A 27,146-nucleotide genomic window follows, 5' to 3' on the forward strand; every position below is an offset into this window, starting at 1 on the left:
TGAATGAAGATCTGAGTATAGCTGTTGGAAACAGGGCTTTTCCACAGCAGGATTTTATAAACAGGCGGCTGAATTAGTGTTCTTATGGGGTTTGGGCATCTAAGTGGGTGCCATTTGCTTATTCTTTCAGTTTTACCAGTTTGAACAGCAGACTCTGGGCTCCAAAAGCAAGAAGGTACTGTTCTAGCAGCAAGCAACCAGACATATTTGACTTGAATACCTGCCTAGTAACAAAAATTTGAGCTGATGCTCAAGCATGTGGAGCTTCCATCATCAGTCCTGCTTCAAAATGAGAATCGTGCGTGATTCCCTGGAGTGACTGGATACATCATCAAGAGAAGACACCAGGAAAACAAAAACAACTTGATGGGCGTGAAGACTGCAGAACGTGGGTTCTTGGTACCTTTTTCACACCAATTCCTGAGCACCACCTCTTGGTAAGGAAGAAAAAAAATCAAGTCCCATGATCCTGCCGACACAGGAAGTGCAGACATGCATTCTCCATTAATATCTTTAATCATGCTGGATTCTAGATTTAAGTCTGTATCATTAGCTTCTGTATTTGGGGCTCATGAGCAGGCTTGTATTCCATTAAATACTGGCATGAGTTTGTTTCCTGTAGCTATTGGCAAGATGAAGAAAGGGATAAGTATTAAAAGGTGGCAGCATGAAAAATTGTTTCACACACAGAGCCCTTCAGCCACCCAGGCTATACGGAACTGCTTGGTTCTCTTCTTAGCTGTGTACAGTGGTCACCTGTGGGTTCAGCCTCTACACCAGTCCTGAACCATGTCTGAGCCAGACCCCTCCAGACTGGTCAGGGAAAACAGCAGCAGGCACAGAGCTGAATATATCACCACCAGCCCTGCAAAGAACTCCTTCCCAGGAGTGGGCGAGTTCCCCCACATGCAGCACGAGAATTTCAAACATTACTACAATGGCCAATGATATTCATGTGGGAGATGATTATATGTGCTTTTAAAAATAAACTGTAGGTGCTTTACAGACCATTTTAAGGAAAGATGCAGGCAGCCTGGCTCAACTTCCATGTTTTAGCCAGATATTGACTTTTTTTAATCACTTCTGACATGTCAGCCTTCCTGGGAGCTGTTCAAGACTTCATAGAAAAAAAAACATCTCAAGCTGTTTAGACTTCCATCAGCTATTCCTGATAATTGGCCATAGCATTTTATTTCCAAGAAGCAGAAAATGCAGGGAAAAAAGAAGGCCAACAAAATCTGTTCCTTTCATGCTGCCCATTTCTAAAATTGTTATTCCTCTCAACTCGTCATTGGCTTATTCTTTCAGTTTTACCAGTTTGAAAAGCAGACTCTGGGCTCCAAGACTATGCTAGAAACCACACACACGTTTGTCTTGAATACCTACCAAGTCACAAAGATTTCAGCTGATGCTCAAGCAGGTGATCTGTTGGAGGTCATCTCATCTGGTGAGATTTTTTTCCAGTCCTCTTCAGTTCAACAGATCTCTTTTACCCCCCTAAGCGACGCGCAAGTAAGGCAGTGAAGCCATCTCTCTGCAAGAAGGGGGTACCCTTTCCAACTAATTTTGTCCCCTTCCTTTTTTTAAAGGATACAGTAAGAGTACAGCACTCATTATCACAAGCATGAAAATGTGTGTTACATGCGACGGGGGATAGCAAGTAAGTACGATACGAAGAAGTGACAGAGGAAGGGGTACAGACTGGAAATCCTACAATTGATCATTACTACCTGTGGCAACATTTACATGGGGCACTTGAGGAACATGGACTGCACTTGAAAACCACAGTTCCCAAATTTGATGATGACACAGATGTACTCTTGGCACCAACCAGTTTAAACGCACAACCCAGAGTCAGGCAAAAACACAAAGAAAAAAAAAGGGACCTTTAGTTTATACCTAAATTTACTTGGCAAACTCTAGTTACACACTCCAGACTGTCATGTATGTTTTAATGTCTATATACACATCAAGACTTTGCATCTTCATTAATAAAAGAACAAAACAGAAAAGAAAGCGGAAAATCAAATCCATTTTTTTTTGCCACTTTTATAATGGTCGCAAGTGGAAAACGCCAACTGCTACAGAGTTAGGATTTACAAACCAAAAAAAAAAAAAAAACCTGAACAGGGCTTGACAAGAGCTCAAGAAATTGAACCACCAAAATAATTACAAGAACAATAATAATTAGACCCATAAAGAAGTCATTGAAAGCGGGAGGGGAGTGAAAAGTGCTTTGATGTCTCTACTCAGGACACGAGACTGCTGCTCCAGCCAGGAAGGGGAGGTTGGGGTACACAGGGAAAGGGAGAGGGGTCAGAGGGCGTCTTGGCTGTTACATCTCAGTCACTCCTCCGCCATATACGCTCTCATCGCTGTACGCAATGTAAAGGAAGAAGTCTTCTTCGTGGTGCTCCTGCCGTAGAAGAGAGAACAGACCCAGCGTTAAAGTCTTGAGGGGCACAAGCCCCCACACAGCACAGCCGCAGTACAGTTCACCTAGGGGCGAACAGCGAGACGCTGCAATGCCAACAGCTGCCACAAGGGGGCAACAATTAAAAAAACGTTGTGACATTTGCGGCACAGTTCAGGTGTCCAGGATCAAGGGGCACAGGGAATCATAAGATTACACAGTCCAGGAGGCAAAAGGTTTAAGCTAGTTGACCCCACCTTCCACAGCTAGTTATCAAGACGGAGCAGGAAATGAGGAAAAGGTGTCCAGCTGGGACTGGTCAGAAGCACTGGGAAGTATTACACAGCAGACACTGTGCATCCGATACCACAGCAAGTAGGAGAGTAAAGGAGAAATTGACACAAGACACCCAGCATGGAGCAAAGATAAACAGACCCAAGACATAGCGAGAGAGGAGGCGGGGGGCGTACCTGGTACAGCAGGCCCATGGTGGCGCTGGTGGGGGGAATGACATTGTTGACAAAGAAGAAGAGAGCGTCCTCAGCCCGCAGGTGGATCCGTTTCCGAATCAGGAAGTAGAACTGGCCCACTGGGAAAGGGGGAACACAGCCAGTTAACCCACAGCAGTCTGCCACCTCAACACACTTCAAAACAGGAACATGACAAGGCAGCAGGAACCGGAGCGGCTCAAGGTGAGCCACGCGACACTGAAGGAGCAGAATCTTTTCCACGACAGCCGGGCACCCTGTGGAACTCCTGAAAGTGGGAAAAATAGCCCAGCACGGTAAAATAACAAGGAGATCACAGGAGTGCTGGAGCTAAAAATCAACAAACTGCAAAGGCAAGTCACATCACCAGCCTGCAAAGGGATGGGAGGCGTTTTGACAGCAGTGCCTCCCCTCAGTGGGCAAGGCAGGCAGGCTGTTTTACCAACGGCCCTCTGGCAGGTGGAGGGCCTGCTGCCTTGCAGTCTCACGTCGGGCACTGCACCTCTCTTCGAAAACGCTGCCATTGCCCGTCCCGACAGCTACCGTGCCGATCTCGGAAACGCCCGCACTGCTTGCTTCCGGAGTGCTCGGGAGTGCTGGCGATGGCTGTAGCCATGCCCGATTGTCAGGGTGTGCCACCTGGACCTTCCCGACGCTCAGAGAGCCAGGAAGTCACACCACAGTGGCCCGACCCCAAGGCCTCCACTCTGGCCACAGACAGGAAGTCTTCTCACCTGTAAGGTCAGAGGGCACCAGGTACTTCTTCTTGTCCAGATCTCCTATCCTGGCTTTTGGAGCTTTTTCGACAATCACCTAAAAACACAAGAGAACAAATTGCATATAAAGACAGAGCAAGCAGCACGAGACATCAGGACTTACAGAAATGCCTTTCCTAAGGGTTAATACCCCAACTGACTACATTAACTGGTGTTACCATTTTATCTACTGGACAAGACCACTGTGCAACAATCTGATCTGTCACCTTGAAAATCCAGCTTGGAACTTAAATTGACTAAAGAGAGGATTCCTGCTAGCTGGCTGGTTTGATACCTCAGTCTTAGCAACCCAAAAATTCACACACAGGCACACCATGAGGGAACTGCTGTCTTCATAGAACCCAGAACAGTCCAAGTGTTCCAGATGAGCAGGAAATCCATCTGAAGTCTTCGGGATCAGGCCGTTTTAGAAGTTGCAGGAGCTGAAGACCGATTCCCACAATAACAATCCTTTTGTAAAACTGACACTCTTCTCCAAGAAGGAGTTAATCTAATTTTTGTTCACTCATCCTCTCCACTGCGCCCTCATGATCACCCAGAGCTCTATTTTTAGGGCAGTTCCGTCTAGAACCTGCAGGAATGTGCCGGGTCTACTGGCAAACTTTCTAATTAGAACGGCAGCCTTGGGAATCCCAGGGAAATAAAGGAAAAGCAAAAAACAGAGGTCAGCCCACGCTCGGAGAGAAACTGACCCTTTCCAGGGCAAAGCACTGCGACAGAAAACACAAGTAAAAGAGGACAAACCAAATGCCAAGGAGGAAGCCTCCAGGAATCAAGACGCTCAGATCTGGTGGCCTTCAGAACCGCCTGTGCTCAAACTCTAGATCCCCGAAACTGTAAGAACAAGCCAGTCAGAGCTGACATCTCAAGGAATTGACACCAATCCGTGGCTAAACTTTAACCTGCACCTAAGGCAGGGTACAGAGCTGCAGAAATCACCAGAGTGGCAAAATAACAGGGAAATGATCAGGGCTTTGTGAATACAGGCACTGGAAGGGAGCCCCTCTTCAAGTCATAAGAAATGAAAAGGTCACCAGGCTGCATGGACTACTGCAGAGCAAAATGAATGAACACTGCAGTACCAGCAAGAAGATTATAACAACAGACAATGCAGTGCAGGAAGCTCTATAATAATAAACAGAACAGCTGTCTGTCTGTGTCTGTCTGTTGAAATGAATGAAACTGAGAGGCTACCAACTGCCCAATGGTCTGCTCACAGGCAACAGCCCAGAAAACAGGGAATCGTGCACAGCGCCTTACAGAAACGCGCAGGATGAGGACAGTTAACCCATCTAGCTCGCTTATTTCCTAGTGGCTGACTGGAGGATCTCAAAGCATCGGCCTCCAGGACATTTGGCTACAATCTCCTCTTATTTTGGGCTGCAGATTATTGCAAACTGAGCAAGAAAGAACCCATCTTGAAGAAGTGGATATGTTAGGTTAGAACACACACCTGAGGGTGGCATGCAAACCCTACACTCCTGAGAATGTGTGGGAAAGGCTAGATGACTCTGTTAGAAAGGATCTGACTGGTTGGTAGGCATACTAGCATGAGGGTGGGGAAGGATACTTTCCATTCCTCTCTCGCAGAACGCACCACAGCTCACTAACAACAACCGCAGAAACAACGCAGTGAAACCCGTTCACCTCCATCTAACTTCTCCTTTCTGGGAAAAGCAAAGCCAACCAGAGAGAAGAGGAAGTGAGGAAACCCCCCCCCTCTATACTCTCACAATTCAGTCCGTCTTTTTAAAAGCCACACAGCCCTGTCCCGGGACCTTCTGGGCAGGAGGAGAGCAACGATGAGCCTGGACTGGATGAGCTTGTCACTTAACAGATAGCACTGCCACTTCAATTCACATTGACCACCTGCCCTGCAGAGTCTCTTGTCTTGAAAGCAATGGATTATTTTCACAAGGATACTGCGTTTCTACAGTACGTTCAACTACAGGCCTCGTCAGATTGAAACCTCTATAAACCTGACTAGGCTGCATGGAAATTAAACTCACGATAGGCATTATCTCAAACTATCACCACTAAGTAAATATTAAGGCAGAGGGCATCGAGCCATCAGTATAGTCTATGGCTGGTTCACTGCAGCAGTTTGTATCTGGTGTATAAGGTTTTCAGCCAGAAGAGGTTTGTCTGAGCGAAGTGCTCCCCTCCTACAAGTCTGACTCACTCCCGCTGAGTGCAGCCAACATTAAACATATTATTAAGCCGTCGTCTGCAGATGTTAACTTGGGGCCACTGGATCAATTTGATCATGCATTTTGAGCAAAACACCAAAATGCACAGCTACACACGGACAGAATTAAGGTTTTCTACTTCCCATTTAAAACGATCAGATTAAATCGCTTTTTTCCTCCCCCCAATAGATAAACGGACAGCAAAAAACCATGCACCTGCCATGGACCTTTGCAAGTTTTTGACATGGAGAGCTGTGCGATCTGCAACGCAGGCTGGCTGGATGCTGCAGTGGCAGAATTGCAGTTTAAAAGCTGCATTCACTGGTGAGCCACCGCCGACTGCGCACAGCATGGCTTTCAGACAGCCCTGCTGGCAGCACAAGGCAGAAATGAGGATCTCCAGGCCCTGCAGCAGGGAGAATCACGATCAGCCCAGGTTTCACAGGTCTCCTCAAAGCACCAGCACTGCGAGGAACCGGGAACATCGATCGACTGGGGGTCCAAGCGAATCATTCATGAATCAAACTTAGCCATTACGAGCTCAAATGAGCTTCCGAACTTAGCCATTACGAGCTTCGAAATAAGAGGAGGGGAAACTTTGATAAAATACTTAACTCGGCCTCTCTCAAGGTCATTGATCATCCTAGCAGCATTACAAGGACTACAGAGGTTGATGAAATAATCTGCACCCTCTCGTTTCCACTTGGCCCAGCCCCACCTATACTCACTGCTGATCCTGGACTCTTCCTTCATCTGGAATCAATAGCTCGCTTAATCAATCAGTACTACTGCCTGCTCCTGCTCTTGAGTACCGATTACTACCTACACAACCTGGTGGGCTGTGGTTCTCTGGGCCAGGCAGTGAATGTAGGGTTAATTCTTTCCATCCCAGAGTCACTCCCAAAAAAGAAATGCACACCTCGGTAACCCCTCATCTGATTCACTGTAAACTCCCCTGTCGGCGCCACTGATCAGACAGGATCACAGCAGGCGAGGGAACAGCGACCCGAACGGCATTCTCCGAGAAATTCAGCTCAGATGCGAGAGGAAGGCTACAGAACGAGACAACCGTCAATCACCATTCAGATGTCATCTCTCAAAAGCTGACCATCACACATCAAACCGGCATGGAAACCGAACTGAAGCCTTCTTATTCCAAATCCAGGTCCCACACTTAAGGCCCAGAGCTCTAATATTTTGAAGTTCCCCAGTAAAAGTTTCTTTTAGAAGTTCCATTTTCACTGGAGTAAGGTTGTCTTTTGCTCCACACGCTTTGTTGTTGTTGTTGTTGTTTTTCTCCCATGAAGAAATGATGATGTTCTCTTAGCTGAACACTCGAGCTCGCCTGCACCGATTTGGACAGAAACAAGATGACGTGTGGCAGAGAGAGCCGGGGTTTATAATTCGGGGCGCCTGTTTCGGGGAAACTGATTCATCAGGTCATCGGTTACACGGTGAGACCCTAACTTGTAAAACAAGAAAATTGGGTTAACAAAAAGGGGGATATCGCTTAACAGCGCCGACGTAGGGTTCATCTGCTATGCAGGGCGGCTTTCAAAACAAAAACGCTTTAACAGAACTGTTACGCAGCTCTCTATTCTCGCTATCTTCGACGATATCGGGGTGTTATTTAAATTTAGGTCTTAACAGCCCCCTCCCACCCACTTTTGCAGGACCCCTATAAAAATGATCAGACGTGCAGGAAAAAAACCAAAGTCCTGGGACGAAATCGCACCCCAGTCTCAGCAGATCCCTAATAACTTCATGGCCAGCGGTTTCTGCTGACTGGATGAACCATGCCTGCTTCGGGCCCCAGATCTAAATACTGTTGTCCTCACCGGACACCCAGGCCTGCGCCAGTTTTCGCCTGCCTTTACACAGTTGTCATTCGCCGTTACTGTACTTACTGGCACCCGGTCGGGGTATTTCTTCCTAATCTTCTCTCCCTCCGACCGCCTCTTCTCGAACGGGTGTTCTTCTTTGTACTGAAACTTCATAGTCGAACCGGGACTGAGCTCAGTCCGATCAAGTCTAGAGAAATTTAGGTGAAGACGAGGTTGTTTCGCGTCGCTACCTGGTCGCTGGGTCCGGGAGCTCTCGCTGCTTTCAACACTGCAGCGGCGGAGGGATACCGTGCGATAACAACACAGGCAGCGCCGCATGAGCCAACCAGCCGAATTCTGCAAACCCCGCTACGCCCCTCCGCCGCTCACCTCGGAGGACTGTCCCCGTGCTTTACGTAGAGAACGTACGTGTACAACCCCCCCATCATTTTACGCTGTTGTAGTATTCTCAAAGAGAAACTGCGCGTTGTTGGTAACGTAGCAATCCGTGAGGTTGAAGGGAGATGAAAACACGCAAACGGAGATTACGGGACGGTGTTGCGCTATTCCTGCAGCAAGTTCAACAGGCGCAGTTTTTTTTCTTGCATTGATTTTGAAACTGCGTTGAACGGGTCTGAGCTCAAGAAAAAGTCATAACTTTTCAGATGTTTTTTTTTTCATTCGAGTGTGCGTATGAACTGTTTGATTTTTCTACAAAGTTTCAGAACCGGGATTCGCTCTTTGGAAACTGCAGAGCTGGCGAGGTGGTTGTTATTGCTATTGCGCAACACGCAAGTCCAGCTAAAAATGATATTAAAAGATAGGACTGACCCGCCCCGACTGATAAGAAAAACGTTTAAATTGACGATTGTGCTGGTGGAAACTGCTCCCATAGATTAACCTGCGTGAACAGAACGTTTTTAATTTCGAAATGTCGTGTTTTTCTCAACAACTACGTTAAATGACAACGTATCCTTTTACAACCTAATTCCTAAACGCCGTCGTAAAACCAGTATTTTTCTGCTCGATAATGACGTATTTTTTCAAATTGATTTAAAAGTCAATAAAGAGCTACCGTCACAACGTCACTTATTTGTAAATGTCACTTATTGTTTTTGTCGGGATCTATTTTGTTTTGACTCCAGTGCCCGTTTTCCTATTACGAGCAAAGCGGAAGGACACATTTGTGGCCCGAGAGGGTGGTTGGGAGTCGCAGACTAATCATGTGACTACGTCGTGATTGTGACATCATTAGTCTCATGATGTGAAAAAAACTTCCGGGTAACACAAGAGTCATTGGGGAGGAGTCAATGGAAATTTCCGTCATCGTCGATGTATCACCAATTTGTAATGTGTAAATGGAAACTGTGACAACATATATTCGTTATCTGAATGCAGACTGTTCTGTGTTATGTATTTAGGTACAATTAGTGAATGCAGTCTTCGTTACTTGAATTGGTGGATGCTGTAGCTCTCCTAAAGCAAATAGTTTGCCATTAGGAATTTGGTAGTTCGACCTTAAGTGTTACATCACCAAAGCAAACATATCAAAGTCTGACTGCTTTAATTTCCCCCCTGAGAAAGAGACTATTTAACACACTACTCCATGGGTCTTGAGTACTAGCTGGTTCTGGAAAACCCAATACATCATTTAATAATAATAATAATTGCTTACACTGATATAGCGCTTTACAGGTAATGGGGACTCCCCTCCACCACCACCAATGTGCAGCCCTCAACTGGATGATGCGACGGCAGCCATAGTGCGCCAGAACGCTCACCACACATCAGCTATCAGTGGGGAGGAGAGCAGAGTAATGAAGCCAATTCATAGATGGGGATTATTAGGAGGCCATGATTGGTAAGGGCTAAGGGGAAATTATCAAAAATTTGATCACTTGTGCATCTATGATTATATATGATTAGTTAAGGAGCTGAAGAGCATTCAGATTTATTTTCCAAATGAACTGCAGTCTAATAACCTATTTTAATTGATCACAAGAAGTCTGTAAAGATATAATGGTGAATTACAATGCTCTTCTTGTTGTGTTCCAGAGTGTTGGAATGAGAAAAAACCAAAGAGATGACACCAAAAAGACACCAAAGGTTTGCGTAGTGGAGTCTCTAAGGACCAGAATTGGTCGCACTCGTTCTAGCTGACTAAACACTGGATTTGTTGCCGTTTAATAAAAATAAAACACACCTAAGAAATGTCAGCGATACCGAAGAGTGTTTTATTAGTAACACGTAGAGATCTGGGCACTGAGCCATAAAAGATGCCCCCTGTAGCCTGCTGAGACTAAACTGTTCAACTGGCACAATCTGGGGCATATCTGAGGTGTGTATTGGGGATCAGAGGTAGCAGGACTGACAAATGGTCACCCAACCCCAGAACCCCTGCAAACGGGACAGGGTTCCTGAACAAGGGTGACAACAGAAAAAAATCTGATTATGGCACCTTTAAAGCTCTCTTTGCAAGTCAGATGGCAACATCTGAAACTTATTATGGTCTCTAGTATTCAATGTAGTAGTCCTTTCTGCCAATCAACCAATCTGAACCAGGGGGCCGTGCAGACAAAGGCTGCATGTCGGTCATCGGCAGGCAAATATAAAATTTAGGTTAACAGCACCATAGAAAAAATGAAGATAAATTATCCACATGAATTTTATTTCCTAAAAATGACAGTGCTGTAGTGCTGCCTTATTGCAATTAAGGAGAAAAAAAGGTCCAAGGGTATAGCATTAGGGGTAACTAGAAGTTCATTTCCTGTAGAATATGATCCTGGAATTGGGTGCCAGGTGTCAGCCCTAGTAACAGAGGGAAGGGTGGGGCACTGGGGGAGGGCACTGCGGTTACGTAGGATTTCTCAAATGGTTTGGTAAAAAAAAATCTTTAAGTTCCAGTCAAAAATTGAGATCAAAGATGAAGGGCCTCCAGTGAGCTATGGCTTCTGCAAGATGCAGGGCAAGGGAGCACAAGCCCATTCTCTGGGGGGGGGGGGGGGGGGGACTTGGTGGGGTAGCTATTTTAGCAGTGTACCCCTCTGCTCCTTTCCCCCCAGCACAAAACAGGAATAAAAAAAAACAGGAGAAAATGACTGACTTTCTTTGATGGACTGAACAAGACCAGCAAAGGACAATCCTCTTTCGTCATCTGTTAAAACATTTCATTGTCCGTTTCCGGCTCTCTCCCTCTGGGCGCCTCTTTCTGCAGATCCCTGTACCCTGCTGGCCGAGCAAATGCGTCAGATGTGGAGGGAGGGAGAGGAGGAGGAGGAGAAGAACGTGCAAAGGAAATCGCAAAGGATATGATCAAGCCCAGAGGTGGCAACAAGCCATCAATCTGTCCATCTGTCCACTGTGGCCTATATGGTTCCGGCCCATTGCCTCCATCCCAGGGCTCCCCAGCCTCGCCTTCCTTCCAGTCAAAATACAACTGGACTCCTCAAAAGTGTTGTACCGTTATTGTCCCTCAACCTCTGCCTCCGGCACCCCCAGACATCCCTAAATCTCCCATTCTCAAACGTGATCCAGTTAGGAAAAAAAAAACACTCCGTATCCCGCCTTCTCCCCTGTAAAGTCAATAACCCAGGCTAGTTGCTTTTGAAAGAGTCCAGCAACTTGTCATTTCTGCGTGGGAGACAGGAACAGGGGATCTCTGCTGAGAGCGACCAGGGGCGCTGGGGTGGGGGGGTGATGGAGAGAACGCAGGAGGGGAACAAGGGAGGCTGGCTTCACGGATTTCTTTCTTTCGTCTTTAAAAAGAACTGCTCGAGGGAAAAAAAAAAACAGACAGGCATACATACAGTCACACACACGCCCCAAGGGGAAGCAAGTTGTAAGGCAGAGGTTCAATGTCAGAAAATGGCCTCCAGAGTCACCCACCCACCACCCCCCACTCTCCCCTCCTGAGCCCCCCCTCCATGTGTGCCTTCTCCCCTCCCGGTGCTTGGTGGGGGGGGGGGTCCTATGAAGGGTTCGCTAGGAGGTCATTGAGAGGCGGGGTCCGGCGAGACGAAACAAGGAGGGACTACCCCTCCAGGCGGGAGACGACCCATCACCAGAGCCGGTGCTGATGTAGGTTTCGACTGAGGACGGATCGGACATCTGCAGTGAACCTGCTCCGCCGGGACACAGAGGGAGAGGAGCGATCAGAAAGAGCAGCAGCACCTGAATGCCTAGCGTGCAAGATTTGTTCCAACAACCCGCCCCACCACCACCACCATCCGCCCCTCCCAGTGTCTGCAGTTTTCATTCTGCTGCGCAGGGAGAAATTAAACCACTGATGCTGAAAATGCTGGAAAACATTAACAGTGCCAGTGCATCATCCACAGGCAAGCAGATCAAATTCAACTTTATAGGCAGTTTAGCAGGTCAAACCTAACGCCGATACAAAACTAAAGGAAATGGCACCAAGTGACACAAAGAAACGTTTCTTTATCATTTGGAAATACAATGATAAATCCCAGATATTTTGAAACAATCTGTTTGGGGTGAATGGAGAAGCTTGCAGACCAATTTAAATTGAACTGTAGGAACTATTTTTTTCCTTCTATAAAGTACAACCAGGCCTTAAATGGGAGTATGTTCTGTCTTGGATCATCTGTGCATTCTTGTTGATTTTTACTGAAATCTCCATGTAATTTACGTAGTAATGGTTTAAACCTCAGACACAATTTTAATGGGTGCCACTGCCTACAAAAGCATACTTTCAAAGACACAGGCCCAGATAGTAAAGATCAATACTAAATTTCCCTATAAGAGCCTGATGACAGATCTGATCTCAGGCTGAACCCTTTCCAATGGGCACAAAGCTGGATCTCAGGACACATGGATCAACCAAAGACAGGCTCTGGAATTACCTACCTCAGCGCGTCCAGCATAGGTAAGAGGTTCAGAAGTGCTGTGTCGCTGGGGTCGCTAAACCATGATTTTATAGGAATTGCATTGTCTGGAAGGTAGAACGGACACAGGTTAGCATGGAAAAATGGACCAAATATTACCTCGATCATCGGAGAGCAGAGACAGTAGGTGCTCCAGCATCACTCTCCTACAGTGGGTTTTACTGTAATGCTGTTACAGCTCCCTGCAGCCAGTTCTGCTCCTTGCCACCTCTCTTTTGTGCGGGCAGCAGTGCACAAGCTCAAGTTGTCTTTGAACAGAGAACTGAGTAATGGATGAAAATGGAGAGCACAGATAAAGGGTAAGTAGTCAAATTGGGAAAGATGTCATCAGTCATCAGGACTAATGCTGATCCTAATTTAGAGCAGGGTTTTAGATTCTGGTGTAGGCAGGTAAATAGTACATGGATGATACCAAAACAGAAGGTCCAGCAAACTGTAGTTGCCAAAAGATTGAGACAAAGTTTAAAATTGGGAAAATACCTAGCAGCTTCATCTGCTGTGCCCCAGAGATCTGGAATTCTATCCCTAAGGATATAGAGAGTCACCTTGACTGAGCACTCTCAAATCAAGACTGAAAACTTGATTCTTCAGAAGGGATTTTATTTAGGTGGTTCCATGTCTGCCCCTTTTGTTTTCTTACTATATTCCAAACCCTTACTGAAATTGTGTAATCCTGCTGTCTCCACTCATTGTGCACTTTGTTTCTTACTGTAAAGCACTTTTGAGAAGCTACTTTTAATGGCCTTACATACAATACAATTTTATCATAACAACAACAACAAGAACAATAATCATTATTATTAGTTCGGGTGGGTAGCTGCGTCAGCATGCTCACACCCGAAGAAGGCTCCATAGCCAAAATGTTGTTTTCTTTCTTCTCTTTTCAGCATGGAATAAACATATTACTTGTTCCATAATTATTATTATTACTACTATTATTATTATTATAAAGATAGGTACTGTATATAGTGTTACATGCAAGTAGCAGAAAAACTACATACTGTACATTCGATGGGAACCGCTGAGCTTTAAAAGGGTATCTACCGTATGTTGCACTTTTATCTTTTGGGGGAAGGAATGACAAACAACTAGTGCTAATTGTGCAATTCACTAGTAAGTCCTTAGGCACAATAATAGTTACCACATTACAGAGAAACTCTGGAATCAGTCTGGAGAAGAAAGTCCAACTACATCCACAGGCTCAAAGACCTCAATCTTTTTAGTCCTGGCCAGAGAAGGTTACAAGCGCACCCTGACTCATATGTGGGAAAGCCCAGAGAGGCTGGAGAAATTGGGGAGAAAGAGGGTGCGCTCTCACCTGGGTGGCTGCGGTAGGCCCCGGGGGAGTTGTCTAGGATGACAATGCTGGAAAGGTCGCTGTGTACCACAGACAAGTCTTTAATGTAACTACCTAGATCCAGCGTACAGTGCTGCAGGGAGAGAGGGGGAGAGAGACAGTGAGATCTAGCATACAGAGAGATAAACTACCAAAATCCTGTACAATGCAATGCAGGCCTGGGTCGTATACACACTTGGACGCAAATAGTCACCGACAAGCAAACGGTGCGGAAGTCCAATATCATCACAGACTGTCACGACCGCCTTTTGCACAGTGAATTTGCCCTCCTGCCATCAGGGCATGAATTTATACTGCCTAGATTCAAGAGCTTTGGAACTGAGTCGTGTTTTATTCTCATAGCTATTAACCTGCTTAATTTGGACAATTGCCTGTTAATCTTGCTTTACTTATATATTTTTCTTTTCCTCATGTCTCATGTCTCTTTTTTGTTAATGGGTTCATGTTGTGTTAAAAGTGTTGTGTATTGAATTACATTTTTACCTGCCTAAAAAGCAAATTTCCCATCTGGGACAATAAAGTAAAGTAAGTAAAGACATGCCGCACTCAAAAACAAGATAGAAAAGACAGACAGAGAAGGGAGTCACCTGTCTGTAGTATCTCCGTTTCAAGATCCCTCTGTTGTTGTCTAGTTTGTCAGCCACTGCTGAGCCATATATCTCCATACTGGCTGTGAAGACTACCAGCTCATACCACTGGCTGACCTGAGATGAAGAGAGGGATAGAATAAGGAAACGGCTTTGAAGAAAAGCCTGGATGCGATCCTCCAGGAACCCTTCTGAAATGACTCCTGATCTGTCCTAAACGACTTGTTCATGATTAATGCTAATTGATCTCTCAATCACTATAAATAATGACTTAATTAGATTAAGGGCAGTAGGCACATCTTTACTTTTACAGTAGGGTGGTGGTACAGAACAAGCTACCCAGCCATTTTGTTGACATTGATACCCTGGCTTATTTCAGGAAGCCAGCTGGATGAGATCACTGGATCAATTAACTACTCCCTACCAAACGGGCCAGAGGGGCACAGTGGCCTCCTCTCGTTTCTAATCATTCTTATGTTCCTAAACAAAATGATCAAATCATTCAGCTGTGGATTAGAACAGGGCTGAGAGGAGCTGCAGCCAGATCTGCACAGAAACACAATCCATGGGCCAGCGCAGCAGGTCCAACTCGCATCTCACCTGAAATTAGGAAATCAAACAAGACAGAAGTCTCACTCACCACTTCCAGAAAGAAGTCGACATGCGGCCTTTTATGTACAAAGAACCTGACGGGGTGTTTGTCTATTACCACCTAGGTGGGCAGAGAGAAGAGAGAGACAACCAGAGGCTTAACATCGCAAAAAAAAAAAGACCTCAGTGTGGCGTTCATCCTCACTGACCCACAAGGCACCTACTCCGCTATTGCAAGAGCCACTGTTACAAAAGAGAACAGCGTTCCTGCAAATAATGCCACTGCAACAATGTCTTTTTTTAAACGCATGCTATTTAGAAACCTTGGGAGAGCTGAAAGGGTGAAGCGACAGAGAGAAGAGACCTTTTCGCCTTCCGCCACTGTAGATGGGCTTTCAGAAGGGGCACAGCATGCTCTCTAGTGATGCCACCCACATCGCCTCCACTCCCGCAAAGAAGCTGAGCAAACCACCAGCCCTGGTTTCTTACGTAATTGCTCATTCAGCAAAGCCAACTCCAATCTCAATTTCAATAATGAAGTTAGAAACATCACTTCCACACACTATAACATTTTCACCTTTCGTTTAAAACATTTCTGAAGTGTTCAGTGAATAGGTAGGTGCCTTTTACTCATCACAGTCCTAGAGGAAAACCTCACCACTGCAGTCAGAGCCCATATTCCAGCTGCAGAACGTTTAGAGCAGACTCCTCTAACTCTTGTATTTTATTAACAAAGTACCAGATTTGGGTGCAAACACTATTTGAAAACTTTTTAAATCAAAACTTTAAAACTGAGATATGCCAAGATGAGATATACTAAGTACATCCCTGAGCAAATATCTTCCATTCAACGCACTCTTACCTGCTTGCGATCTTTTTGAACCACTAAACATATAAAGGTTGCCATTATATCACAGGGATAGACAAGGAGTCATGACAGGTCAGTCAGTGATTTTCAGGTTCCCAATCCTAGTCCTGGAAATTAACTAAATATTCTATTCAAGCATCTTGCTAGTTAAATGAAGACTTTAACTGGGTAATCAAGCTAGGCTGGAATGAAAACCAGCAGGTCCGTGGTCCTTCAGGACCCAGATTGGGAACAAGTGTTATAAAGGAATAAACCTAATTTTCAGGAACCCTTCCCAAGTGTTTCCTTGTTACTCCTTGACTTGTGTAGCAACATATTAGTTCATTATTAACGCTAATTGAGCTTTCAATTACACAAAGGACTAGTTTTTTGCAGGTTTTTTCTGCAGTTGGCACTCTTGGCTTTCTGAAACACAGGGCTGCTGGCTTACAGCAGCCAATACATTCAGCAAACAGGACTCTGATCAAAAAGGGCTTTTTTTGCTTTCTATGACAAATTCTACAGTCCTTAATAGGTGACTGATGAATGCTGTGCAGACAGATGGGAAATCTCTGACACAAGAGGATACTGTCTAAAATACAAAACGCCTGTTAACTGGAATAGCAGACCTCAAAGAGCAGAGCTCTGAAACCCAGCTCTTGGGACGAGACTGGTGCAAATGTGTAATCCTGTCCAATGCTTTAAGAGCTGGTTGACAACGGTGCTGCAGGAGACCCCAAGTGACTTTCCTAGAGCGTACCCAGCACGAACCAGGTCCAGGTCACAGGCCGCGTTCCATTCGCAACCCCTCGGCTTGCAGACCCCGTCCTTCTACCTGCAGGGCGTCGAGGGGCTCCCAGCGTTAAAACCGCTGCAGGCTCCCCTCCCCCCAGTCCGCACGGCGTCTCCTCGGCTGAGGAGCTGGGCCTGATGTGACCGTCCGCGCAGCCACCAGGACAGAGCAGCACAAAGAGCGAACGGGCAGCTAGCTGCACGGATGTAAATGCCTAACTTACATTAGCCTAAACGCTGATCAAGGGTGCAATCTAAAAAGTCCAGAATATTACATGCCGTACAGCAGATGGATTTTTTTTTCCATTCCCCTGCCGGTCGAAATATTTCAGTGTATAATGCCACCACTGTTTCAGTCAAAGCACGTCCTCCCTGCTTTAAACTGATCAGAAAACCTACAGAACCCAGTAAATCGTTAGGCATTTCTACTGTGTGTAAGTGCCAGCCTGCACAGCCCCCTGGCTCACTCCAGAGACTGGAGACCACCAGACAGGCTAGGGGGATGCCGCTCACCTTCAGGATGAAGTCAGGCGGCGTGCCAGGCCGCACTGTGGGCCGCAGGACGCCGTCGTGGTGCGAGTGGATGAGCGTCTCGTCCAGGTCTAGCACCAGGATCTTCCTCTTCACTGCGTCTGCGCGAGAACACACACACGCGTATTCAGGCCAGGAGCCAGGCACGGCACGCAAAGGCAGAGCAGGGTGGGGGGTGCAGGTTGGCAAATCTGAGCTTCTGACACATCATGCCGACATCCAACCTGTGGAGATGTAGAGTTATACTTACTCAATCTGTTTCTGGAGATGGGGGAGAGAGGTAACGTGTCATAACGCACAGTCTGGTACTGGATTATCTGCAAAGAGAAGAGGAGGAACCAGTTACAAACAGTGGCGGCCAGGTGGCGCTGTTGCGCCACAAGTCCGGCAGACCCAAGGAGTCACCTATTGCCATATGATGCAAAGGAGCACATAAACGTTCCGTGCTGAAAAGAGAAGACAAGAAACACAACGGTTCGGCTGTGGAGCCTTCTATGGGTGTGACACACTCCATGGCCGAAACGTTCTTTCTTTTTTCTTTTCAGCATGGAATAAACCTTAACTTGTTCCTTTGCCGCCTACGTATGCTGACTAAGCTACCTACTTGAACTACTATTGCCACATGATGCCTGATGTCTCCGGAGCCCTGAAGAGCCCAGAGGGACTGCCAGTTTGGAAAGATACTTTTAAACAGTTCATGGCACGAGACGGCACATAAACACAGGTTCCACTCGATGCGGATTTTGCACATGCCGCTCCAATTTCCCAAAGGGAGACATTTTAGGAATGAGAACACTCTGTAAACAGACGAAAGAAAACCAACAGTCGGATGGGGAGTAATTAACGTCCAGACAATTTTGGAAATTGTGGGTTGTTAATCGATCAAGCCAGCCGCCTGAGACTCCCAGCTTCCGTACGCTTGACACTCTCCTGGGACCGGAAGCGCGTTTCTTGCCGATGTCATTGCCAGGCCTGGAGCAGTCGGCAAGCCTCGAGTGCCTGTTGGCAAATCCAGGGAAATCCAGCCGACCCCCAGCCATGCCAACACCGGCAACGTCTGGCACATTCAGCGTCTGGCAAGGCAGCCCGGGGAGTCCTCCTGCTGGCTGGCCGAGGACCGCAGTGCCAGCTGAACCCAACCACAGCAGAGCCCCTTGGGAGCCTTGTAGGGGGGGGGGGAAAGTCTTGACTCAAAAAAGCAAATTCTCTTGCTTTTAATGGCGGTGGGGACTTCAAACGCAACCCCCAGTCCGCATTTCCTCCTGACCCAACAACCAGAGCCGGTTGCAATTAAATCTTGTACCGGGGAGGAGGGAGGGGGAGCCTGGGGGGGTGCTGGTGTGCGAGAGAGAGATGATCCGGACCAGTAGCGGGGATTGACAGAAGAGCGGATGTGGAACACAGCTGTCCAGCACGCACTCCTTCAGGGATCCCAGTCACATTCCTGTGCAGCCCTGGCTCTCCTGATCTCTGCTAGGTCTCCCTGTTCCGATTATACTTCCTGCCAGTGCAGCTGCCTCACTAACCCATCTCTGAAGCCAGCAAAAGTCGTTCTATCCAAGAATGGACGAGACGTGGCTGCACCTGGCGCCAACGGTTTTCTTGTAAAGCAGAACACTTCTTAGACTGCCATCAATCTTTTACCGCTCTGTGCTAAAAGTGCTTTTGTCAAACACCACACAATCTCAGTTTTTTACTACAACTGCCATTTCCCTCACCCACCCTGACTATTCCAGCAAAAGCACCTTCTTAAAAGCCCTACTGTCAGGGTGCTCTTTCACCCAGTGCTTTTCGGACAACCCTGGGACCTACGCACAGCCAAGGAATTCACCTCCCGGCTTCTGTTCCTCCAGCCACGAAGAGCGAAAGCTTTTGTTTATCTGCCATTTTCAGAACGTAAAATTGAAAACCGATCCTGCCAAACAAAACAGAAGGAGGTGGCCCACAGGGGAAGAAAATCCTCTAGCGTCTGCTTTGGCACGGATCGGAGAATGCGCCGGTGAAAAGGGGAAGGCAGGTGAAGTTCAGAAACCACCAAGAGAGATCTGATAGCGGTAATCACAAGGCTGTGTAACGCGATGCCATTACCTCTCCCTGCCCCTCTTATGTAATCCAAGACTGTCATCAGCCATCCCTGCAGCTGCCTCTCCATGGCTCTGCGTTATACAAGAAAGCCGCCTCCCATTCTCTCTCGCGCTCTCACTGGGTTTGGAAACGACTAGGCATCGCCGGACAAAGGCAGGGAGAGAGAGGTACCCTCTCCCCCACCCCCCACCTCGACTCTGGTGGGGCACTGCCAGCGGAAGTGTCCCAGCACCGGCTATTCCTGGCCGCCTCAGCTGTCGAGGCGCGTCAGCCGGGGGGCGAGACAGGGCGCTGGGGAACAGCTGGAAGCGCCTGTTTGTCACGCTGGCGAATTCCGGGTGGATGCCGGGCACCTCAGTCCAGCCAGTGTCCGGGCCCCAACTCCCACCCCCCATTTCCCTGCATCCTCTCTGTTGGAGCCCCCACATGCTGCCAACCAGAGCCGTGCTGAAGACACACGAGAGACAAGAAGCAGCAACAGACAGAGGTCTGCCGCTCGTCACTCAGATGAGCAATGTCCGCATCACCGCACCTGAACCCCCTGGGGGGGAGAACATTGTCAAACACAAGGGAATCATGACCCATCTAGGTTTCACAGAGGGTGCTACTTACACACAATGCATAGAAAACCTCCAACTCCCCAAAGGATTCTCTGTGGCTACAGTAAGCTGCAGAAATATTATTGTAGCGCAGGTTGCAATCGCAGATCTTCAGAAGTATGAGTGAACAAAGTATAGAGATCAGTACTCAGCGCGCACACTCCTGCATCTCGGGATCCTGGCTTGTTTAACTGCCTAGGTCACAAGCTTCCAAATCCCACAGAGCAGTTTTCCATCACTCCAAGTAAGCCCTACAGACCCTCTGTAACAAGTCTTAATAAAGAAATGAAGACTGGGGCTGTATGCGTCACTCAGGAACACACCTGAAGAGTGCTGGCAAATGGATCACAAATTGTACTTTGCGAAGCTAAAAAGTGTGAAAGCCAAAAATGTGCATTTAACGTGTTATGAAACATCTTCAGCTGAGAATGAACTTGGACAAGAAGGTGGGGAAGTACAATGAGGAAGTGTATTAGCTTTGTGCTGCCTAATGATTCAGCAGTGGAAATCTCAATTGCGACCCGAGAGTTAAAAATATACTTGGATTTCAACACTTTGAAAGTTTTGAACATTACTGCCTGCCTACCATTACTGATCTGTTTTTTTTTCATTTCATCTTAAGAATCACTATGCGTTTGTAAAATCACTTGAAAATTCAGCAGTTTTATTTTTGCATGCTACACCCTGTGACCAAATTATGTTCACCTTTCCCAACTTTAGCCATGTAATATCAAAGACCAGCGGCTGTGGCTTCAGGGATGGGAGACACCAGTGGCGTAGCCATGGCTACAGCGATGGGAGACACCAGTGGCGTAGCCATGACTACAGCGATGGGAGACACCAGTGGCGTAGCCATGGCTACAGCGATGGGAGACACCAGTGGCGTAGCCATGGCTACAGCGATGGGAGACACCAGTGGCGTAGCCATGACTACAGCGATGGGAGACACCAGTGGCGTAGCCATGGCTACAGCGATGGGAGACACCAGGGGCGTAGCCATGGCTACAGCGATGGGAGACACCAGTGGCGTAGCCATGGCTACAGTGATGGGAGACACCAGTGGCGTAGCCATGGCTACAGCGATGGGAGACACCAGGGCCATGGCTACAGAGATGGGAGACACCAGGGGCCATGGCTACAGGATGGGAGACACCAGGGGCCATGGATACAGGGATGGGAGACACCTGTGGTGTAGCCAAGGTTACGGGGATGGCATATACCAGTGGCCATGTTTACAGGGATCAGCAATTTCTATCACATCTTTAAGAGGATTTTTCTAAAGCATAAGTGACTATTGCTACAGGAGCAGAGCCTTGTGCTTTCTGTTCTCTCACAACAGTAAACCCGGCTGACCGTGCCCCGACACAATCAGCTGACTCCTGATGTATTTAAATAGAGCCAGGGAGGCAACTGCACAGAAACAGGGGGCATAAAAACATAACATTTAAAAATTAGAGGAGGCCTTCCTGCCCATCAAGCCCATTTCCTAAAAGCAGCTAAAGTATCTACCAGAAAACAACTGGAAGAGGTTATAAGACCAATTAGCTCTAAGAGAAACCCAAACTCTTATCTTCATCGGGAAGCTGCAGTTAGACACGGCCTGCATTAAAAGAGCTCTTGATATTAAAGAATACAGTTTACTATTCTCAAAGTTAAAAATTCTCTAAGAAAAGGATGCTTTCCTTAACCAGATCCTTCTGAACCAGTCCTCTCTGGGTTTAATCACAGGGAGGGATTTTTTTAAATACAAGCACCATCACACTACACAGTCAGAAAACACCCCCGATATAAAAGACGACTCGACATCGTTTCTGGAGCAGTAACTTGAGTAACAAGTATTAACATAATTGTTTTCCAACCAGACATACCTGTTTGGCACTCTCTCAGAAGCAATGTTGCCACACCGGTAACTCAAGCTATAAACTGTATAGTGCACTCAGAACAATGGAATTTAGATTTCTAACATTGAATAGTATATACATAAAGTATGTTATGCAGGAAGCCGTGTGGTGGGGAGTCTTTGAGTTAATTCAGTAGAGAAAAACATACTTTTTTCAAGGAAGTCATCACCACTGCACATTACTTCTGCTTCACTTAAGCAAGCAAAAAAACAAAGGAGAGACCTGCAAAAAGTCTCTCATGCAGGCACTTATGGACTGAGGGAGGGAACAAGCCCCCCTTTGTGCCCAGTAATCTCCAAAGCACAGAGTCTGTGATGTGATTTGATGTATTGGGACCATCTTTTCTATAAGATCCTGCTGCTCTGGAATCAGTCCAAGTAAGAGCGATCAGGTGCATTCCAGGGCTCAAGAGAATGTCCAACGCTGACAGGCTGAAAGAACTGAACACTTTTCGTCTTGAACAGAGCCAATTACAAGGAGCCCTGATGCAAGTATTCAAAATCCTCCAGGGCACTGACAGAGTCGACCCAGTGGATCTCTTCAGACTCGACAGTGCAACAAGAACCAGAGGGCGAAAATAGAAACTACGTGGTACTGTATATGTCACCGAGACGGGAAGGTGCTTATTTACACAAAGAGTGGCTGGAGTATGGAACATGATATCATGTTCAAGAATCCGCTGGGTAAGATCTGGGCCAAAAGGTCTCTTTCTTATTTGTTCTCATGGTCTTGCCTTGCTCTGACACAGGGCTGTCTGCTCCCTGCTCTCTACATTTCAGAATCTTTACTGACTGCAATGACAATCTCGTCCAGGAGTTTACAGGTGAACATGACTCATTTGTCCGCCGCGCTGTGATCAGGATTTATCATGACAGCCTTCAAATAAAACATGATTCACCACAGGATATTCTCTGCAAGGCAGCAAAGATTGACCTAAGAAAATTAACCCCAGGGGCACATCTTTTGGTATTAGTTTTAAGCTCTTAAAAAAGATCAACATACTCGATGAAGTCACAGCTCTGTAGTGGAACCAAACTCATGTTACACTGTTTCCTAGGAACAGCCTTAGGGACGTACTGGCTTAAACTCGGAGAATAGAAGACTTATCCCCCCCACACTTTTGACCTCCCAGCTCTGCAGCGCCATCCCCAGGCAGTTAGTAAGGAAAAGCTTGCCCACACAACCCAGGACAGAACGAGCACAGAAGTTACTGTTACCATAAAACTTCAAGTTACATTTACAGTGCCTGTCCTACGGATTAATCCAACACCTTCAATTCAGGTAACACTGGATCAGTGTTTTAAATTGTGCCATTTCAATGGGTTTCTACAAGCTGCACGTTTGGAACCCATCACAAAAGATGGGATCCAAATCAAATCTCATGGCAGATGACAGAAAGAGCAAGAGGTGAGCAGAGAGAGCCATTTATAAACCACATAAACAAGACTACGAATAGGAAAATGAGCACCTCTGATAAAATCTTTCGACAGGCTAGCTGCAAATGTAACTCCACAACCAGCTTCAGCAGAATGGGCTGTGACGCAGTTACCCCCACACTGGCCAAGACTAATTAACTAATTAGGCCAATTAAGCAATTGTGCTTGGAAATGAGGTAAGACCCTTCAGGGCATATGAAGCTGCTGAGCACTTCTGATTTCAATAGCGGGAAAAAAAAGTGGTTATCAGGAAACTTCTCTTCACTCCTGTGCAGTCCAACAGTGTGTGAATTCAACCTCTCACAGAAGATCTGCTCCCTGATCGACAGATCTTACAGCTGGCCTGAGGGTCTGCACTTCTGCTTTCGATATTTTAGAATCATGTATAACAATTAAGGAGTTCAATCTGCCTTCTTGAATGGGGACAGAAATGGATGAAACTTTTCAGGCAGAGCGACTTTCACTCAAGCAGAATGAAAAGAGTGACCCTTTTTTTTCCACTGTGTCTGAAGGGAACATTTATTCTGCCACTGCTCAGATACTTCTGACAGTCTCCAAAAAGGGTCTCTCTCTCTCTCTCGCAAACCACATGCCAGCATGACAAGGACCAAGGTCTTGGATTCTAAAGATACTTTCCCCTTTCTGAGTTGGCTGGGAGGCCACAAGAAATATACAGATGATGAAAGAAAATAACATGCCTGTCAAGGCATGGTAATTCTAACCATGTGTGTGGATACGAGGAGAGAAAAGAGTCCTTCACACGCCTCAACACACTAAGAAAGCTTCAAGTTCAGAGGAGGCCACTGTCCCTCGGGCCCATTTGGTTGCGAGTAGTTAATCGATTGCAGGATCTCAAACTGCGGTGTCCTGAAAGAAGCCAGGGTATCAGCTTCAACAACGTAGCTGGGTACTTTCTGCCACACTCCTGCAACTCTTTGTGCAAAGGAGTGCCTCTTCCTAACCGAAGGCTCCCATTCAGGGTAAAACTGATTCAGGGTAACGGCTTCAACAACATGGCTGGGCAGCTAGCTCCATCTAAGCCTTTGTTTAAAGAAGCACCTCATTTTCTCAGTTTTTAATTAAACTACCTCAGAGGTCCCACGTTTGGCCTCTGGTTTGTGTTTCCCTGTTAGTTCCAAGTTCACTGGCTTGACTTTATCAGTGCCTCTGAGGATTTTGAATACTTGTATCAGGTCCCCTCGTAAATCTTCCCTGTTAAAGACTAAAAAGATTTGGTTACTTAAGGCAGACAGTGTCTGACATTCCCTTAAGAGCCAGAATGCGTCTGGTTACTCATCTATGCACCACTTTTTGAGCAGCAATGTCTGTTCCAAAACGCTTGACGTTTCTAACTATAACACACACTTAACTGACCCAAAACCACTACTCAAAATGTGTGCTACCACATGCACCTCTTAAATCTATGGAAATCCAAATTAAAGAGGGACTTTGAAAATAATTCATGAGGCTGCCTCCGTCTCAGTCTCTGCCCTCTGATGGGGAAGTGCAGATACACATCTGCAGGGAAGTTTGGGCTCCCAGGTCAAGATCAAGACTGTCCAAATCACATTTCGCAGTCCGGATGCGAGTGCCTACACACGTACATGGCATAGCCCCACAGAATCACGTACTTCTCAACAACAGCTCCTCGGCGCCCTTTTCTCCGCGATCTTTCTCACTCCTGGTCCCAGGAAAAGCACCTGTCAGGATATGGCTGACCAGAACGCGAGATCGCTTGTGGTACAGAGGACGAGACCGGACACCGGCCTCTGGAGCAAGCAAGCTAGAAACGTGGACCTTACCCACGTTGTTAAATTATTTTTCACACTCTTGAACTTGAACTTGAACTTTATTGCCATATGTAACCAGTACTGGTACAATGGAATTCTTACTTACAGAAAGTCTCTCGATTGTAAAAAACAAGACAAAGTGCAAACGGTGCATCAAGACAATGTACAAACAAACAATAGACAATGTGCAAGTAAACATGTAGGCAGTTTGAATGTAAACAATACAGATGTGTAAACAATGACTGGAGATGTGCAATAGATAAGAAATCATAAAGAGGTAGATGGTGATGGTGTAGGTGTGGTCCGAGGGGGATGGCTAAATGTGTTCGCCAGTCTCACTGCTTGTGGATAGAAGCTATTGAAGAATCTAGTGGTAAGTGTCCGTATGCTCTTGTATCTCTTGCCTGAGGGCAGTGAGGTGAAGGGCTCATGCCCGGGGTGGTGACTGTCCTCTGTGATGGCCAGAATTCTACCACGGCAGCGGTCCTCATAGAGCTGTTTAATCTCGGTGAGACCGCAGCCGATGATCTTCTGGGCAATATTGACCATTCTCTGCAGTGCCTTTCTTTCTCTTTCTTACTCTTTTGAAAGAATACCGCAATCCGAAAGAGGGAAGCCAGACCGTGATCCCCGTGTAGCTAATGCATCTAGGAAATGACCACCTGCAACAGCTTTTGGCGTTGTTTTTTGTTTCCAAAGATCCCGATAATGACACAAAGCGCGCTGGGAGGGGGCGGCACTGCCCCGCAAACTCAACTTGCACACTCTCTCCGCCCAGTGCTCCAAATCCAACGAGCTGGGCTCGGGCAACCCTCGGATCGAGCAATGGCAGCACCACCGTTTAAGAGTTCGAGTTCGAGTTCGTGAGGGTTTGCTACCGGAGTTGAACACATCGTTGAGCAGCAATAAACTTTACGTCGATGGCTCTCCCGGGGTAGGTGAGAGGAGGACATTAAAAAAAAAAACAAGATTAGTTTCCACAGAAGTGAGAGATCACTCGTTGCACAAATCGTCTAGTTCACAAGTTACAAACTAACCGGTGCGTTTGTAATAAGCATCGGGTCTCCAAGGTGTGTGTGCGCACATAACATACGGTTCACACTCAGCACGGTGTGCGCGTTTCTAATTTGTGGTGCAGCCCCGCACTTCGCTTGACAGCTAATTTGACTTAGAGAAGGAAGACAGAAGCGATTTTATGCCCCCCATCTAGGAAGATACATGCAGAATTTGCTACTCACTGTGCGAAGGTGTTTCCTGAGAATATAGAGGATCAATCCCCAGATCCGGGAGGTGACCCCAAGGAAAGTCCGGATCCCGAGCAGGCACTGTCGGGTCTTGAACATGTCGACAGACTCGGGGCCGCAGGATCTAACACCACAATCAGGCGCCACGAAAGGGTTCCGACGCGACCACCTCGCAGCCGGCGCACTGACAAAGGCGGAGGTGGCAGAGGGGAGGGGGGGGAGGCGAAGCCGGTACCGAACCGAACCCGCTCCCGGGCGGGTTGGTGGGTTGGTGGGGGTAAAACAAGTATGTGTTTGGTTGAAGGCGAACCAGCGCTCCTTTCACTTTAAAAATTGAAGTACAAAAAAAAAAAGAGCACACAGGACCAGCGACCAAGTAGGCTCCGAGACCGAAACAAATTCCCCCCAAAAGTTCCGAGAACCTTTTAGGAATGATAATGTTGTTGCTGTTGTTCCACTCCTTCCCAAAAAAAAAAACACCATACATAAGTCCAGTCCAGCAGTCAAAACCGCTTCTCCACTTCACAGCGAATCCGGAACCGAACTGAGAGCCGCCATGGCCGCCGAGACGTCACTTCCGCCGAAAGCTCCCACATTCATCGCGTTCTCGTGGCAGAAGGGTTAGCGGCAGGGTTGCCCGCTGCCTGACGTCACACGCAGCTCCTCTGCACACCCCTTTCCAAAGACGCGTTGTGCTCTACAGGAGAGAACGGCTCTGATTATTGTATTTGCGTCGACAGCGATTCAAGTACTTAATGCATGCTAGTGCAATACCAGTATATAACACAGCAGC

The 27,146-nt window shown here is 46.9% G+C and overlaps 2 protein-coding genes and 1 long non-coding RNA gene across 5 annotated transcripts; 1 reads left to right on the forward strand and 2 right to left on the reverse strand.

Annotated features, from left to right (window-relative positions):
* Window positions 1-1,887: 1,887 nt before the first annotated feature.
* gabarapb (GABA(A) receptor-associated protein b) lies at window positions 1,888-7,998 on the reverse strand. Its single transcript, XM_088628132.1, has 4 exons — window positions 7,774-7,998; window positions 3,636-3,714; window positions 2,884-3,002; window positions 1,888-2,416 (listed from the first exon to the last, which is right to left on the reverse strand). The coding sequence occupies exons 1-4, from the start codon at window positions 7,861-7,863 to the stop codon at window positions 2,336-2,338; spliced, it is 369 nt and encodes a 122-aa protein (XP_088484258.1). The 5' UTR covers window positions 7,864-7,998; the 3' UTR covers window positions 1,888-2,335.
* A 215-nt stretch (window positions 7,999-8,213) lies between these two features.
* Window positions 8,214-9,905, forward strand: LOC148672407 (uncharacterized). Its single transcript, XR_015935779.1, has 2 exons — window positions 8,214-8,321; window positions 9,745-9,905. It is a non-coding gene; the product is annotated as an uncharacterized LOC148672407 (long non-coding RNA).
* ctdnep1a (CTD nuclear envelope phosphatase 1a) lies at window positions 9,903-26,947 on the reverse strand. Of its 3 annotated transcripts, XR_015935777.1 has the most exons (9): window positions 26,348-26,944; window positions 17,549-17,615; window positions 17,281-17,399; window positions 15,178-15,249; window positions 14,538-14,654; window positions 13,912-14,023; window positions 12,556-12,640; window positions 11,124-11,807; window positions 9,903-11,089 (listed from the first exon to the last, which is right to left on the reverse strand). XR_015935777.1 is itself a non-coding variant. In XM_088628130.1 (8 exons), exons 1-8 carry the CDS (start codon window positions 26,450-26,452, stop codon window positions 11,747-11,749), a joined length of 738 nt encoding a protein of 245 aa, XP_088484256.1. In that variant the 5' UTR covers window positions 26,453-26,944; the 3' UTR covers window positions 9,903-11,746. The 3 variants fall into 3 exon arrangements, 2 of the variants coding, with proteins under 2 accessions (XP_088484256.1, XP_088484257.1); XM_088628130.1 differs by having other exon boundaries at window positions 9,903-11,807; XM_088628131.1 differs by lacking the exons at window positions 9,903-11,089; window positions 11,124-11,807; window positions 12,556-12,640 and adding an exon at window positions 12,647-12,855 and having other exon boundaries at window positions 26,348-26,947.
* Window positions 26,948-27,146: the final 199 nt, after the last annotated feature.

Source organism: Lepisosteus platostomus, chromosome 4 (assembly GCF_059453375.1).
Source record: "Lepisosteus platostomus isolate fLepPlt1 chromosome 4, fLepPlt1.hap1, whole genome shotgun sequence".
Lineage (NCBI taxonomy): Eukaryota > Metazoa > Chordata > Actinopteri > Semionotiformes > Lepisosteidae > Lepisosteus > Lepisosteus platostomus.